The following is a 12,687-nucleotide window of genomic DNA, read 5'->3' on the forward strand; positions in this document are numbered from 1 at the left end:
TGGCACAGGTTTGTGAGGATGAGGGATGGATGAGGGTGGTCTTCCTTACCACACCACACCATTGTCTGTAACAAACTCTCTAGGAGCCACCACAGTTCCATGGAAGAAACAGGGGCACTCCTCATCAGGCACACAGTGACCCTTGTCATCCAGGAAGGTGCCTTCAGGACAGGTGCAGCCATCCACGGGCACAAAGGAGATGCCACAGGTGACGTCGGCCTCACTCAGAGAGCGGCAGGTAGGCTCACAAGTACTCACAGCATAGGAGTAGCTCTTGGTTTGGGGACAGTTGTTCATGTACTTGGCTGTAGGAAGAAGAACAGGGGACAGCGAGATCAATGGCTGGGTGAACTGGCCCAGGCTTTGTTCTTCCCTGCCTTAGATTGGTGACACCATTGTAGACACAACAGAATGCAAGGTTCTTGTAGACATGGGACAGGAGACTGGTAGATCCTGTTATCAAGGGTCCCATGTGCCCCTGTGACAGAGTGACAGGATCCAGGTGGCTACTGTGGGGAGGTGTAACCTGTGATGAGGAGCCCAGCTGGCCCACAGCATACTCACAGCAGACGCCGTCCCTCCAGCCACTGAGCAGCACGCCTTTGGCGGCACAGGCACGCACGTAGGAGGACAGGGCTGCGCACATGCAGTCCTCGCTCTTCTCACAGTTACACGTGTCAAATATGCAGTTCTGAGAGACAAGATGTCAGGAAGTCAGGTGCCTCTGTCTCCTAGGGTCCCTTATTGCTCTTTTGACTTGCCCATCAACATCAGCCAAACCCTGATCAAGGCCTGGACCTGTGGCTTTCCCACAGGAGCCACCACAAGCAGGGTCTCAGAGTAGTGGCCTGGGATTCATGTTAAGGACAGTGTCAGAGGCCACAGGGCAAAGTGGCAGCCAGAATGGAGAACAGACCTGGGGTCTGGGCATAGAAGCTGGAAGGCCTGAAGTCTAAGGCAGGGGCTCTAGGGAAGAATCTCCACAAGACAAGGGCAGGTTCAACTTGTATCTGAGGTGTTGTCCTAACTGGGCTGCACATAGGTGGCCTGGATGGAATGGGCAGGGAATACTGAGACAAAGGCCAGCGATGCTCAGGCGGATGTGTCCAGCAAGGTGTCATGGAAGTGGGTTACCTGGAGACTCACCCTTGAAAATGGAGTGATGTACTAAAGCTTAGGGCTTTGGAGTGCTGTTTAGGGTTAAGGTGTGTCCCCCAAAAGGTACTCTGAGTGCTCTGTCATGTGTGAATGGGACCAACATAGGAAGAGGCCTTTGAGGGGGAGCCCATGGAGACAAGGCAATGCTCCAGCACCAGTCCTTGCAAGAATGAGGTTGGACACACACTAAGACTTTTAAGGACCCTTCTGAGCCCCCCAGAACCTTCTTTTTTTTTTTAGCTTCTCAGTTGGTGAACCCTTTGAGAAGTAAACACCAGAGTGGGTAGTGGTGGGAGGGCCTTGGGAGTCCAGCCTTCAAGGGCCCACCCAGGCCTAGGAGACCCTGGTCTTACCGAGTAGAAGGCTGCTGGGCTGACGGTGGCATGGCAGGCTGAGAAGACGCCTGAGCTTTCGGTGAGCATGGAGCACCACTCCTGGGCATAGTTCTCTAGGGAAGGGAGAAATGTGGGCTGCCCCTCACCTGCTTCCCAGAGCCTGTCCCCCTTCAACCCTAACCCCTCATGCCTTCCTGCCCACAGAGGGGTTCTCTGAGCCCTTCCCCCATGGTTCATGTGGCCCCAGAGGTCGGAAAGGGCTGTCAGGGTGGCCAGAGACCAGAGGAGGTGGTTACCAGCCTCCACGCTGTACGAGCAGGGGTCCTCAAAGATGTTCTTGGCATTGGGGCAGGAGACTTGAGTCTTCCAGGTATTGGAGAAGGCAGCTCCTGTGCCCTCCACCACCCCACTGAGGGCTGTGAAGTCATCGGCCTGGTTCTGGTTGAAGTTCCCGCACAGGCCTAGGGACCGGAGTTAGGAGGTCAGCAGGTGATTCAACCTGGCCACTCTCCCCAGGGCTGTCTCCCCTCTAAGCACTATCAAAAGAGGACGGGGAAGGAGGTCCCTTCCTAGTGTTTGACTCCAGAACTACCCACAGATAAGCCCCTAACAGCTAGATCTGTCTTCCCGGGGCCACTCCACAGGTTACTGGTTAGATGTCAGGTGTGCTGGGTGGTGCTGGGGTCTCGGCGGAGCCCTGGAGCCAATGCCCCCAACTCCCTTCTGTTGGGGATTCTACAGCTAGGGCAGGCCCAACCCCCAGCAGCACCCCCCCACAGTCCCGCCCTCAAGCCCACTGGTGCCTCACCACACATCTGGCCATGGTAGGAGGGGTCCAGGCTGACAAACACCTGCATGATGGGCACCAGTTGCACTTGCAGCTGTAGCCCCATGCCTGTGTGCACCATGATGAAGAAGGACGATGGACTAAAGATGGTGACATTGGCTGTAAGGGGAGAGGTGTTAGACATGCTGGGAGCTGGCCCACCGATCAGGACAGCGCTGGCTGGGACAGGAGGTGGGGCACCTAAGAAATCGCACGCCCAAAGCTCCTAAATGTGCATGGATCATAAAGGACTGCCAACTGTCCCTGATAGAGCATGAGTGCCACTGCTAGACATAGGATTCCCACAGAACCAGGGGTAGCAACTTGTCACCCCATGGGAAACACTGGAGTTGCCTGAGGCCACAAAGAGCTCACCAGGAGCTGGCCTCTACCCAAGGGCTGAAAGACGACTGCCCACTGAAGGTGCCAGCCCTGGCTTGTTCTCCCAGGGAGCCACACACCTGCTGATAGGGGCAGCTGAGTAAAGATGGAGTTCAGGAACACGGCACCATTGGCCTGGATCCGGATGACCTGGTATGTGGTGGACACAGTCAGTACCCATAGGGCCCATCCAGCCACTTATAGGAAGAATTCTGACAGAATGCCCTCCCCCAACCCGGTGTCAGAGCCAGGAAGGAAACTCAGGCCCACTCTCGCAGTAGGTTCTTTCCATCTGGGTGGTGGCTGCTCCTACCTGGGGGCTTGGAGAGGGAGTAGAGGCCTCTCTTTACTCTGGCCTGTCGCTACTCCATAGGCTTCCCTACCTTTGTCACTTGCAGCCCATAATTTGATGGTAGTCAGAGCCCCAGTCCTCACCATGTCCCCACTGTTGAGGTTGAGTGTGACTGCTTTGAGGCAGTTCTCAGTATCCGTCACTCCACACTTCCGCAGATCGACCAGCACAGTGAAGCTGCTATCTGCACATTTCTGTCAAGAAACCCAAGACGCGTGGTTGGGTGCGGAGTTCCCTTAGGCACAACTTCTCAAGACCTGAAGGGGTTCTGGAGGTGTCTTCAGGTACCCTGGTTTACCATAGGTGGCTTGTCATGGGACCTGGGACTTCCCTGTCAGCATAGACATTCACCACGGCCTTCACTCCTGCTGTGGACCCTCACGGGACCCTAGCTGCTATCTATGGACCGGGATTGTGGCCGCACCTTGGACAGGATGTAGCTGCAGTCCCCATGCACATTGTAGAATTTCTCGTCATAGGTGAAGATGTGGGACCCGCCTTGCACAGAGCAGGTGGCGGGGCACAGCAAGTCCTGGCACTGCCACAATCCCCCGAAGCAGGTGCTGTGGGCAAGTCCATGAGCAGAAGGGGTACAGTGGGAAGAGGCAAGCCTCACCCCGCATACCTCCCTCCACAAGGCTGTTAAGCTTACCAGGAGCTGCAGCTGGTATTGAAGGACTCTCCAGGGGCATACGTGTGACCACCATGGGTGCAGTGGCACTGCTCCAGGGCCACACAGCCCAAGTGTCTGATGTCATCCAGCACAGTGCCTGGAGGAAGGGATGGTGAATACAGATGCCAACCCCTCCCCCTACCGCCCCGTATAGGTATCATGGGCCAGCTTGCCTCCAAGACAACCCCAGCCCTAGGCAGGAAGAAGGGCCCCTAGTCTAGAATGCTGACCCAGTTTGAACTGATTGGGATAAGCTCCTCTGGGCCTCAGTTTCCCCACTTGACCTCAGGGACTCAAGACACCTGTTCTCTGTCTGTATGCAGATCGTCAGATCTCTGCCTTGTTAGTAATCAGTTTCCATCTTTCCCTTAACCATAGGATACAACACCTAGCCAGGCCCACTGCCATTGGGAGTGGAGAGGGTCAGCTGAGGTGGAAACCATGACCCAAAGGTAGCCATGGAGGTGGGGGGCAACGGGCACAGGGCCTGCCTGGGGGACAGAAGCAGCCATCCATGCAGTGGTCCTCGCAGAGCTGGGAGCGTTGGGGGTTGGAGCAGGTATCCACACAGGGCGAGCTGCACTCCTGGTATTCCATGTTAAAAGGGCATGTCTGGTCTGTAACAAAGACAGCACTTGATCTAGGAGAAGTGAATCCTGACCTCTGCAGTCAGTGGGAGCCATGCCCACTCCCTGCTCCTGTGTCCACTGAGGTCCCAGAAAGCCACCTGCTAGGTAAAAGCCGTAGGCTAGAAAGCAGGGGCCCAACACTTCTCACACATCCTTCTCTGCCTATGGCCACCTGAGGCCACTGTTCTCCAGGAGAGCCTACCTTGAGGCTCTGGAGCAATATCTTCTTGCTGTACCCAAGAACACAGCTGGATCCCCCCTCTGGGACCAACAGGTCCACCAGAACCCTCAAGCACATCTTCACCCCCAACTTCCCCACTACCTCTTCTTTCCCTGACATTCATCCTTTCTCAGTGGCCCTTAAGTGGCTCTCTCTACCTTGACTTCCCAGCCAGGTTCAAAGCTCAAGGCTGGCCCTTAGTAAGACCCTGGGCTATACTCTAGTGAGGATACTCACTGCACAGATCAGAACTCCTCCAGTTCTGTGGATGGCCCCCTGCATGGGCACACTGGCGGGAATATTCAGCAAAAGTGGCACATGGGCATGTGGGGCAGAGGCACAAGTCCTGGACACAGGCATCCAAGTACATGTTGACATCTACCAGGGCATTGCACTCGGCAAAGGCAGGGCCAAGCAGGACACGGCGACAGATGTCCTCCTGGCAAGCACAGAGAAGTTAAGCATTTTCTGACCCTCAAGCAGGATTGTCATGAAATTTGTAATGGGGACCCTGTCCCTCCTGGGCCATGCAGGAAGCCCCTTCTTCCCCTGGAGGCTCCTTCCACCCACACATTCATTCATCTGTCTGTCTGTCCATCATCTATCCATCCATCCATCCATCATCTACCCATCATCCATCCACCATCCATCTGCCATTCATCTATCATTAATTCATCACTCATCTACCCATCCATCCATCAATCACCTACTCCATCCATCCATCCATCCATCCATCCATCCATCCTTCCATCCATCCATTATCCATCCACCTTCCTTATACATTATTCTACCCAAATACTGTGCTATGTCTGGGTATAGAGCTCCACTTGGCTCTGAGGGAGTGACCCAGGGCTCTCTGTTCCTCCCACCTTCTACTTCAAGGCCTCCAAGACATGCTGGCTTGTGACTTGTGCACCCAGGAGCATGCAGAATGCACCCCTGTGTGGTGGCTCAGAAGAGAGGGAAATAAAGATAACACCCACCCTTAGGTGGCCCCCATGGACTCAGGCAGCTACTCAACATCTTCCTACCCTAGCACCCCCAGAGAGGCCAGGAGTTGACAACATTCTCATTCATTTCACAGTTCAGGTGGACTCAGGTATTCTGCTAGTTCAGGGATTCTGGAATCAGAACCAAAGGATAAGTCCTTCCTGCTCACAGAAGAGGCTCCTTGAGGGTCCACCTTGACAGTCTGTATGGTGGTAGGGCACACAATCCCTCTACATACATCACCTACACACAGAGAATATGTGTTTTCTGCTGAATGAATTGTGACTTGCATCAAAACTGCGATCCGTTTGGTCCCACTGGGGAGAGCCAACCTGGCCTGCCTCCTTCAGGCCCAAGCAGCAGCCTCCTGGGAGCTCAGAGGCAACATTCCCTGACTGTTCAGGAGCTGGAAAGCCCTCTCTATCTGGTCACCGAAAGATGTTCCTCAGCCATTGGCCAGGCAGTTCTCTGCTCTTTCATCAGTTAATGTAGGTCTTGCACTGTTCCCAGCCTTGGGAACTGTGGAATTATCAAGATGCTCACCCTATCTGTGCAGTTGTTGACAGCTGAGGGCAAGGTATCCTGGCACTGCTCTGTAGGACCATCCAGCTTCTGCAGGTTTCCGAACTGCACAGGGGTCAACCTGGTGTCTGCAGGAGAGAAAGCTCACAGTCAGGAGACAGACTTCCTGAGGTGGCTATCAGGGGACTCTATCTGGAATATACACAGAGACACACAGATGACACACACATGTGTACACACACACACACACACACACACACACACACACACACACATACTTCCCTCCTCAATGTCTGGAACACACACAGAGACACACAGACAACACACACACACACACATACACACACACACACACACACACACACACACACACACACACACACACACTTCCCTCCTCAATGTCTCTGCGACACCACCACACCCCCATGTCCCTCCTGGACTTCCTTGATTCTCTGGCCCTTGGGACCACCTGGCCTGAAGACTCAGTGGCACTCACTGTGGGCGTAGAACTCATTGACAGCTGGGAGTCCGTTGAAGTCACCGCACAGCCCACACGTCTGGTTGGTATATTTGGAGTCCAGCTCCAGCTGAGGGTGAGACAGAGCAACTCCAGCCTCAGGGCTTCTGCTCTGGCTCCAGGGCCTATCTGGCAGCTTCCCACCCCGCTTGCCCAGGGGACCAGAGAAGATATTCCCCCAGTAGTCTGTAGGATCCCTATAATAGGGCCAGGGACTATAGGAGTTGTGGGAGAGCTGCAAGGGGATGTGGGTTAACTGTGAGGATATGGGGGAGGCTGTATAGGCTGTGGGAAGCCATGAGTGACCCTGGGAGTTTATGAAATCTATGGGGAGCTTGTGGAGTCTATGGAAACTGTGGGATTATAGAGTGGAATGGGAGGCTGTAGGAGACTATGTGGGGTGGGCCTGGGGGTCTGTGGAACTGAGAGGGATTAGGTAAGGCTGCAAGGGCCTGTGTAAGGCCTATATGATGTTATGGGGGACTGCAGGGAATTGTGGGTGAATCTCCTCACCAGGGCACTGTCTTCATTCCACAGGAAGGTGAGGACCAGCCGGATGCTGACCTTCACATAACCACTGCTCTTCTCCATCAGAAGACCTGCACGGCTGTAGGGTAGCTCCACCCTAGGCAGAAAGTTCTGGTCTTCCTTCAGCAGGGTATGAGTAGGGGGCTGTCTTCCCTACTCGCTCTGCTCCTGACCCCTCCCCAGAGCAACAGGTGGGAACAGAGTAAAGTCTAAAGGCCTGGCTTGAACATGCTTCTCCTCAAGGCCCAACTCACCACCGTCCGTCCACCAGGACAGAGCCATTGGACAGCTCAATCACCAGCCCCTGGGTCCTGAGGACCACATGGGTGACCATGGGCCTGGAACCCTCCAGACCACGACGCAGTTGGATGTTGAAGTCCTCGTAGGTGGCCCCACAGTGTGAAGAGAAGACATAGTTACAGAGGCCAGGAAAGTGGAACATGTCACCATCGAAGGTCTTATAGTGGAAGTCACCCCATGTGCTGCACACTCTTCCATTGTGTACCACATTCAAGGCTACAGGGAAACCAGATGGAGTCACCACGGAATGCTACCACTCCATGCCCAGTTAGCCAAGGGACAACAGCCTGGGGCCAAGGCAAAATGTTTGGAGCAGGGAAGCCAGCTACCCACAGTCATGTGAGCCAGCTCTCTGCTATCCCACTCCCTCAGCTGCTGGAATAAAACCTGAAGACCCAGACCCATCCATTCTCCCTTTCATTTACTGCAGTCCAGACACCCCAAGGTGGTCAACAGATGTTCTCAGGGCAAGTTCCAGACCCTGTTCAAAGCTGTTCAGGGGCCCCACCGTATGTCAGCTTCAACCAGACTGTCAAGTCCGTACCCACCCCATCCCTACCCCCCACCCCATCCCTACCCCCCCACCCCCACCCTCGTACACTCCTTGGCCTGGCTGGCAGTAGGTACTCTCCACTTACGGCTCATGCTAGGGAAGACAGTGATAGGTGGGATGAAGGTGACGTGCTGGGTGGATGAGGAGGTGGGAGCTGCAAGAGGAAGTTCAGGTCACACTGGGGATGTGGCTGTGGATATCCTCCCTGGCCACCCACCCTCTTCAATGGCCACCTCAAGGAAATTAGGAAGCCCCGGACTAATAGATTGATTCCAGGCTATTCAGTCTCTCCATGGTCACCCCTGGACCCTCTCCATGAAACCTTCTCCTGTCTGCCTAGGAGTTCTTCCTCTCCGGGGTGCTCCCGTCTGTGTGTGCCCAGCACTGCCTTCAGGCAGAATGGACTAGTCAAGAGTCTCCATGTGATAACTGGTATGGGAAGACTGTCTGCCTGTTCCACCTGAGCCCCATCCCACTCACTACTGCCCCTGCCACCAGAACATGACTCCCCAACCCAGAGCCCGAGCCACATACCGTTATATGCTTTCTGACCATCTCCGGTGAATTCTGGGTATTCCAAGCTCTGCTGTACCTGGCCCTGGATCTCTGCAGGAAAGAGGAACATGAGTCAAGAAGCCATCAGACCATGGACTGGCTCTCGTTCCAGGTCAAGGCCTTCTTGTAATCTATAGAAACCTGAACAGACTTGGGCCTGGGGATCCCAACCCCATCAGCTGTAGTAAGTACTTTCCAGTCACTAAACATCACCAAAGACCCAGGTGTCCTCAGGAGCTCTGGCCCTCCCAGACCAGTCCTTCCCCTGCAGTGGCCCTTGCCACCTGCACCTATGGAGTGACACCTGGTCTTGCCAGGAGTAGGGCAGATGTTCCCAGTGGCTCAAGTGATCATCTGTTGGGAGGTGACTGTCAGCCCCATCGCTTGAGTCCCTTAGAAGGTTGGCTTTGTTAGGGGGACACGATTAGAGGTTGTCACGAGGGACAGAGCAGAGAGAAACCTGTGATTAGAGGCAGCCCCAGCCTGGATGAGGGGTTCAGGTCTTGGTGCAGGATGTCCACTCTCAGTGGCCTGGATTAGCCACTGCCTCTGGGCACGGCCACCTCCACAGCCTAACTGCTAGAGGCCCAGGAGACAGCCTCAACCTCCACAGCTCAAGCCTCCAAAACCTGCTGGCTCCTTAAGGCCAGCACTTCACAGGAGACCATGTCCCCCAGGCCTAGACCCAGATGGCTACTTGCCCCAGTGCCATGGGCATCTCGGCTTCCTGTTTGATTTTCCCAGCGTGTCCAGCTGACATTTGGAAACCGCAGGGACCGTCCTGTGCATTAATCCTTCCTCAAGGGCCCCGCTTGACTGCATTCCCCAGAGGGCATGGCCTCTCCCTCTGTCCATTACTAACCCCAGATCCAAAGCCTCTCTCAAGTGTTCCTGGCCCAACCTGTCCTCTGCCATACCCTCTACCCCAAGCACCGCGGCTCTATGCCAGTCCCCCTTGGGCTGAGATCTCTCAGTCTCCACTTAGCTAGAGAGTTGTCAGCCACCCATCACAGCATCTTGGTCTGGGTTACCGCTTCTCATCCAGACAAGATCCAAATCCCCTTTACTTGAGGGCCCAGACTCTCACCCTTACCCCAAGCACAGATGTCACAAAACCACACTCCCCCAACTCAGAGCTTCATTTTGCCCTTCTCGAGTAAAGTAAGTGGGGAAGGAGGGCTGACTGTTCACCAGGCAGGCTCAGCACTCTGATGGACAAGACCTGACACAGGAAGAGCCACATTATGGAGGGATATGGCCCAGGGGAGCAGTTACCCACCAGCAGATAGCCTTGGAAGCAAGAGGGACAGCCAAGGCCTCTTTGACTCTCACAGAATGGGCTTTGGGGACACCACCCTCCCTCACTGTCTTCTCTCACAGATACAGGAAGCCTGGATCTGAGGTTCCTCCTGCTCAGCCTCCTAGTCTAGGGAGCAGAGCTTGGGGAGGTCATGGCACTTGGAGATTCAGGCCAGCTCTGCCTGCTTACTGCTGAGCCCTGTGGGGGCCATCTTTCCAATACTGTTGACAGTATTAGTACTGCAGCCTTCTCAAGGGCTAACAGGCAAGGAAAACAGCTCAGCTGACAAGGGTCCCACAGTCCACCTGACTCAGCCTTGGGTTCAGACTACAGCTCTGGGTATCATATCCATCTGATCTAGCTTCAGTCCTAATATCTGGAGGTAGAATCCACCTCGCCAAGAAGGCCCCAGCCTCAGTGAAGATCATCTTGGTTCTTGTGACCCCAGCAGTTGGGGGGTGGGAAGCAAGGCCTGTCCTAACTAGAAGTCTCTGTCTCTGCTAATTCTGATATGGCCCTCTCTGACTCAAAAAAGACCTCTGTGACTCTCACATTCCTCTCCCATTCCTGTTCACTTCCAAAGCCAAGACTGACGTGGGGTTTCCACCAAGGTTCATACATCGAGGCTTGTAGGACCCAATTTCTTCCAGACACCTCCATCGAAGCCAGGCCTTAGGCTACTGACACAGCTAGAGTGTGGGACATAGGGTCCAGAGCCCAGAGAACTGCAAGGCCTGAGACCGTGGTGTTGGGGACAGTGAGAGGTGCCTGCCATCTCAGGATCCCCAGGGAGAAGTCAATTCTCCAGGAAGACGGTTTTTAGAGGGCAAGGGGCTTCGGCCTTACCTGCTGGCCACACCTTGAGCAAGGCCACAGAGGCCCAGACCAGAGCCCAGTGCCAGATCCTGCTGCCCATCCTGGGGGCAGCACTGAGGGCAGGCAGGAGGGACTGAGACAAGGCACTTGCTCCCTGGGGGCCTGCACTTATGTAGCAGAAGGCCTTGGCTCGGTGCCCAGTTCCTAGGCCATGTAAGGCACTGTCTACTCCCCGCACAGCCACGTGTGTTTGCTCTTGGGGAGGGGCCATGGCAGGAAGAGGCCATGGAGGAGGAAGGATTTGTAGCACTATGCCACCAGACAGAGTGCCCCCACCCCCTGCAGCTTCTGAGAATTGGGAGGGAGTGGACGGGGCAAGGACGGGTCAGCATTTGGCCAGTGGGTGGAGCTGGCTACTCTGGATTCAAAGCCCTGGACCTATGGAGTGGGTATTTGGTCAGACAGCCCCATGTCAGCTCTTCTGGGGGCCTGGACAGTACAGGGATCAGGGTCAAAGGGGCAGCAACCTTGGCTTGTGTTTATCCAGGAAGCTGACCCCAGATCCTCAACACTGAGTCCCAAAGGAATGGACAAGGATTGAGGGTGGGCCCACTCCTCAAGGGTCATCCCTCAGCCTGGAAAATGGGGGCCAAGCAAGGGATTCTGATTGTGCTCCATATGACCATAGATCAGGTAGGGTCCCTGTTCTATGTAGCTTCTGGAGGTCCAGGGAGGAGGGGACTCCTTACAGACTCTGAGAAAGGATGCATCTCTGGGCTCCTGTCTGCTGCAGAGCTCAAGCCCATGGTGAAAATGAGGCCCAGTGTTGGTTTCCGCCAACGTAGGCCACAGACTTCCCTGTTGGACTCTACCTCTTCCCAGGGCCGGCTTATTAACCCTAGGCCTTGACAAAGGAGATGGCCAAGGGTCCAAAGGCCTTGGACCTGCCTGGGGCCTCAGCTCATGGAACTGGTGAACCCCATACCAGGGGCACAGTGGGGCGAGGGAATAACTGGGAGTTTCCTGACCCTACTGCCCATCCTGAATGGGAATTCCAGAGGCTCTGCTCTCTCAGATGTGTTGGTTGGGTTCCCTGAAGGTTGTGAGGAGCCATTTCCTTGACCATGAACAAACCCACCATTCTAGGCTGCTGCAAAGAGCAGGGTGTCCACATCTTAGCTCTGCTTTCCTGTCAGGTGCACACAGAATATGTTCACATTCCTTCTCTTACAGCCTTGCAGCCACCAGCAACACACACCAGATCTCAGCAGCCTGAGGAAGTCCGAGGGGTGGGCCAGGTTGGGGGAGTGGCACAGAGTGACTTGAGTATCCTGGAAGTCCCTCCCTGACTGCCCCTGCGCTTACCTCTCTGAGGGTAAATTCCTAGAGATGAAATGTTGGGAAAGGGAAAGGTCCATATGAAAAGCCTTTGAACTATCTCACCGCCAAGAGGTCAGTTGCCATCGAACAACAGAACACGGGTAGTGCTAGCAGGGATGTGGGGAGGCAGGAACCCCGATGAGTCAGCAGACAGCCAAGTGGGGCCATCCTGACACTTCAGTTAAAAATGGAGCTGCTATATGGCCTAGCAGTTCTACTCTTAGGTACATTCCCTAGAAAGAGAGAAAACAGTGACTAATACTGCCACCCCTGATCTAGTGACCTTGTCCCATGGGTGCTAGAACAGAGGTACCCCAGGTATCTGACAATGGCTGAGCGAGTGATGGCCCATCCCTACAGTGGAATAGTATACAGACTTTTTAAAAGAGGGCCCTCTGATACCCACCACAACCTGAGTGGACCTTGAAGATCCTGGTCTCTAAAGAGAGACTCCTGCAGGATCCCTCTTCTAGAAGGACCCCAGAATTGTCTGAGGCAGAGACAGAAAGTAAGATGGGATGCCAGGGGCTGAAGAGCGTGTCTTTAGAGGGGACAGAGTGTCCGCAGGGAAGATGGAAAGTTCTAGAGGTGGATGTGGGTGGCTGTGCATGCTGCTGAGCTGCGGCCTTGGATGTAGTCCGGGTGGATAAAA

General features: G+C 54.8%; 1 protein-coding gene across 1 annotated transcript in view; it reads right to left on the reverse strand.

Moving 5' to 3' along the window:
- Positions 1 to 10,755, reverse strand: part of Muc5b (mucin 5B, oligomeric mucus/gel-forming) — a 33,436-nt gene extending 22,681 nt beyond the window's left edge. The window contains exons 1-18 of the mRNA XM_052760115.1: positions 10,686 to 10,755; positions 8,519 to 8,590; positions 8,070 to 8,138; positions 7,386 to 7,647; positions 7,117 to 7,228; positions 6,583 to 6,673; positions 6,108 to 6,214; positions 4,812 to 5,013; positions 4,217 to 4,342; positions 3,705 to 3,822; positions 3,477 to 3,615; positions 3,136 to 3,246; positions 2,781 to 2,850; positions 2,302 to 2,439; positions 1,790 to 1,954; positions 1,512 to 1,606; positions 565 to 691; positions 50 to 305 (exon numbers count right to left, since the gene is read on the reverse strand). Coding sequence (XP_052616075.1) covers positions 50 to 305; positions 565 to 691; positions 1,512 to 1,606; positions 1,790 to 1,954; positions 2,302 to 2,439; positions 2,781 to 2,850; positions 3,136 to 3,246; positions 3,477 to 3,615; positions 3,705 to 3,822; positions 4,217 to 4,342; positions 4,812 to 5,013; positions 6,108 to 6,214; positions 6,583 to 6,673; positions 7,117 to 7,228; positions 7,386 to 7,647; positions 8,070 to 8,138; positions 8,519 to 8,590; positions 10,686 to 10,755 — 2,330 coding nt within the window. The remainder of the gene's footprint in view (positions 1 to 49; positions 306 to 564; positions 692 to 1,511; positions 1,607 to 1,789; positions 1,955 to 2,301; positions 2,440 to 2,780; positions 2,851 to 3,135; positions 3,247 to 3,476; positions 3,616 to 3,704; positions 3,823 to 4,216; positions 4,343 to 4,811; positions 5,014 to 6,107; positions 6,215 to 6,582; positions 6,674 to 7,116; positions 7,229 to 7,385; positions 7,648 to 8,069; positions 8,139 to 8,518; positions 8,591 to 10,685) is intronic.
- Between the last annotated feature and the right edge of the window lie 1,932 nt (positions 10,756 to 12,687).

The sequence above is a fragment of the Peromyscus californicus genome, unplaced genomic scaffold (genome assembly GCF_007827085.1).
Source record: "Peromyscus californicus insignis strain IS unplaced genomic scaffold, ASM782708v3 Scaffold_4__1_contigs__length_199733344, whole genome shotgun sequence".
In the NCBI taxonomy this organism is placed as follows: Eukaryota; Metazoa; Chordata; class Mammalia; order Rodentia; family Cricetidae; genus Peromyscus; species Peromyscus californicus.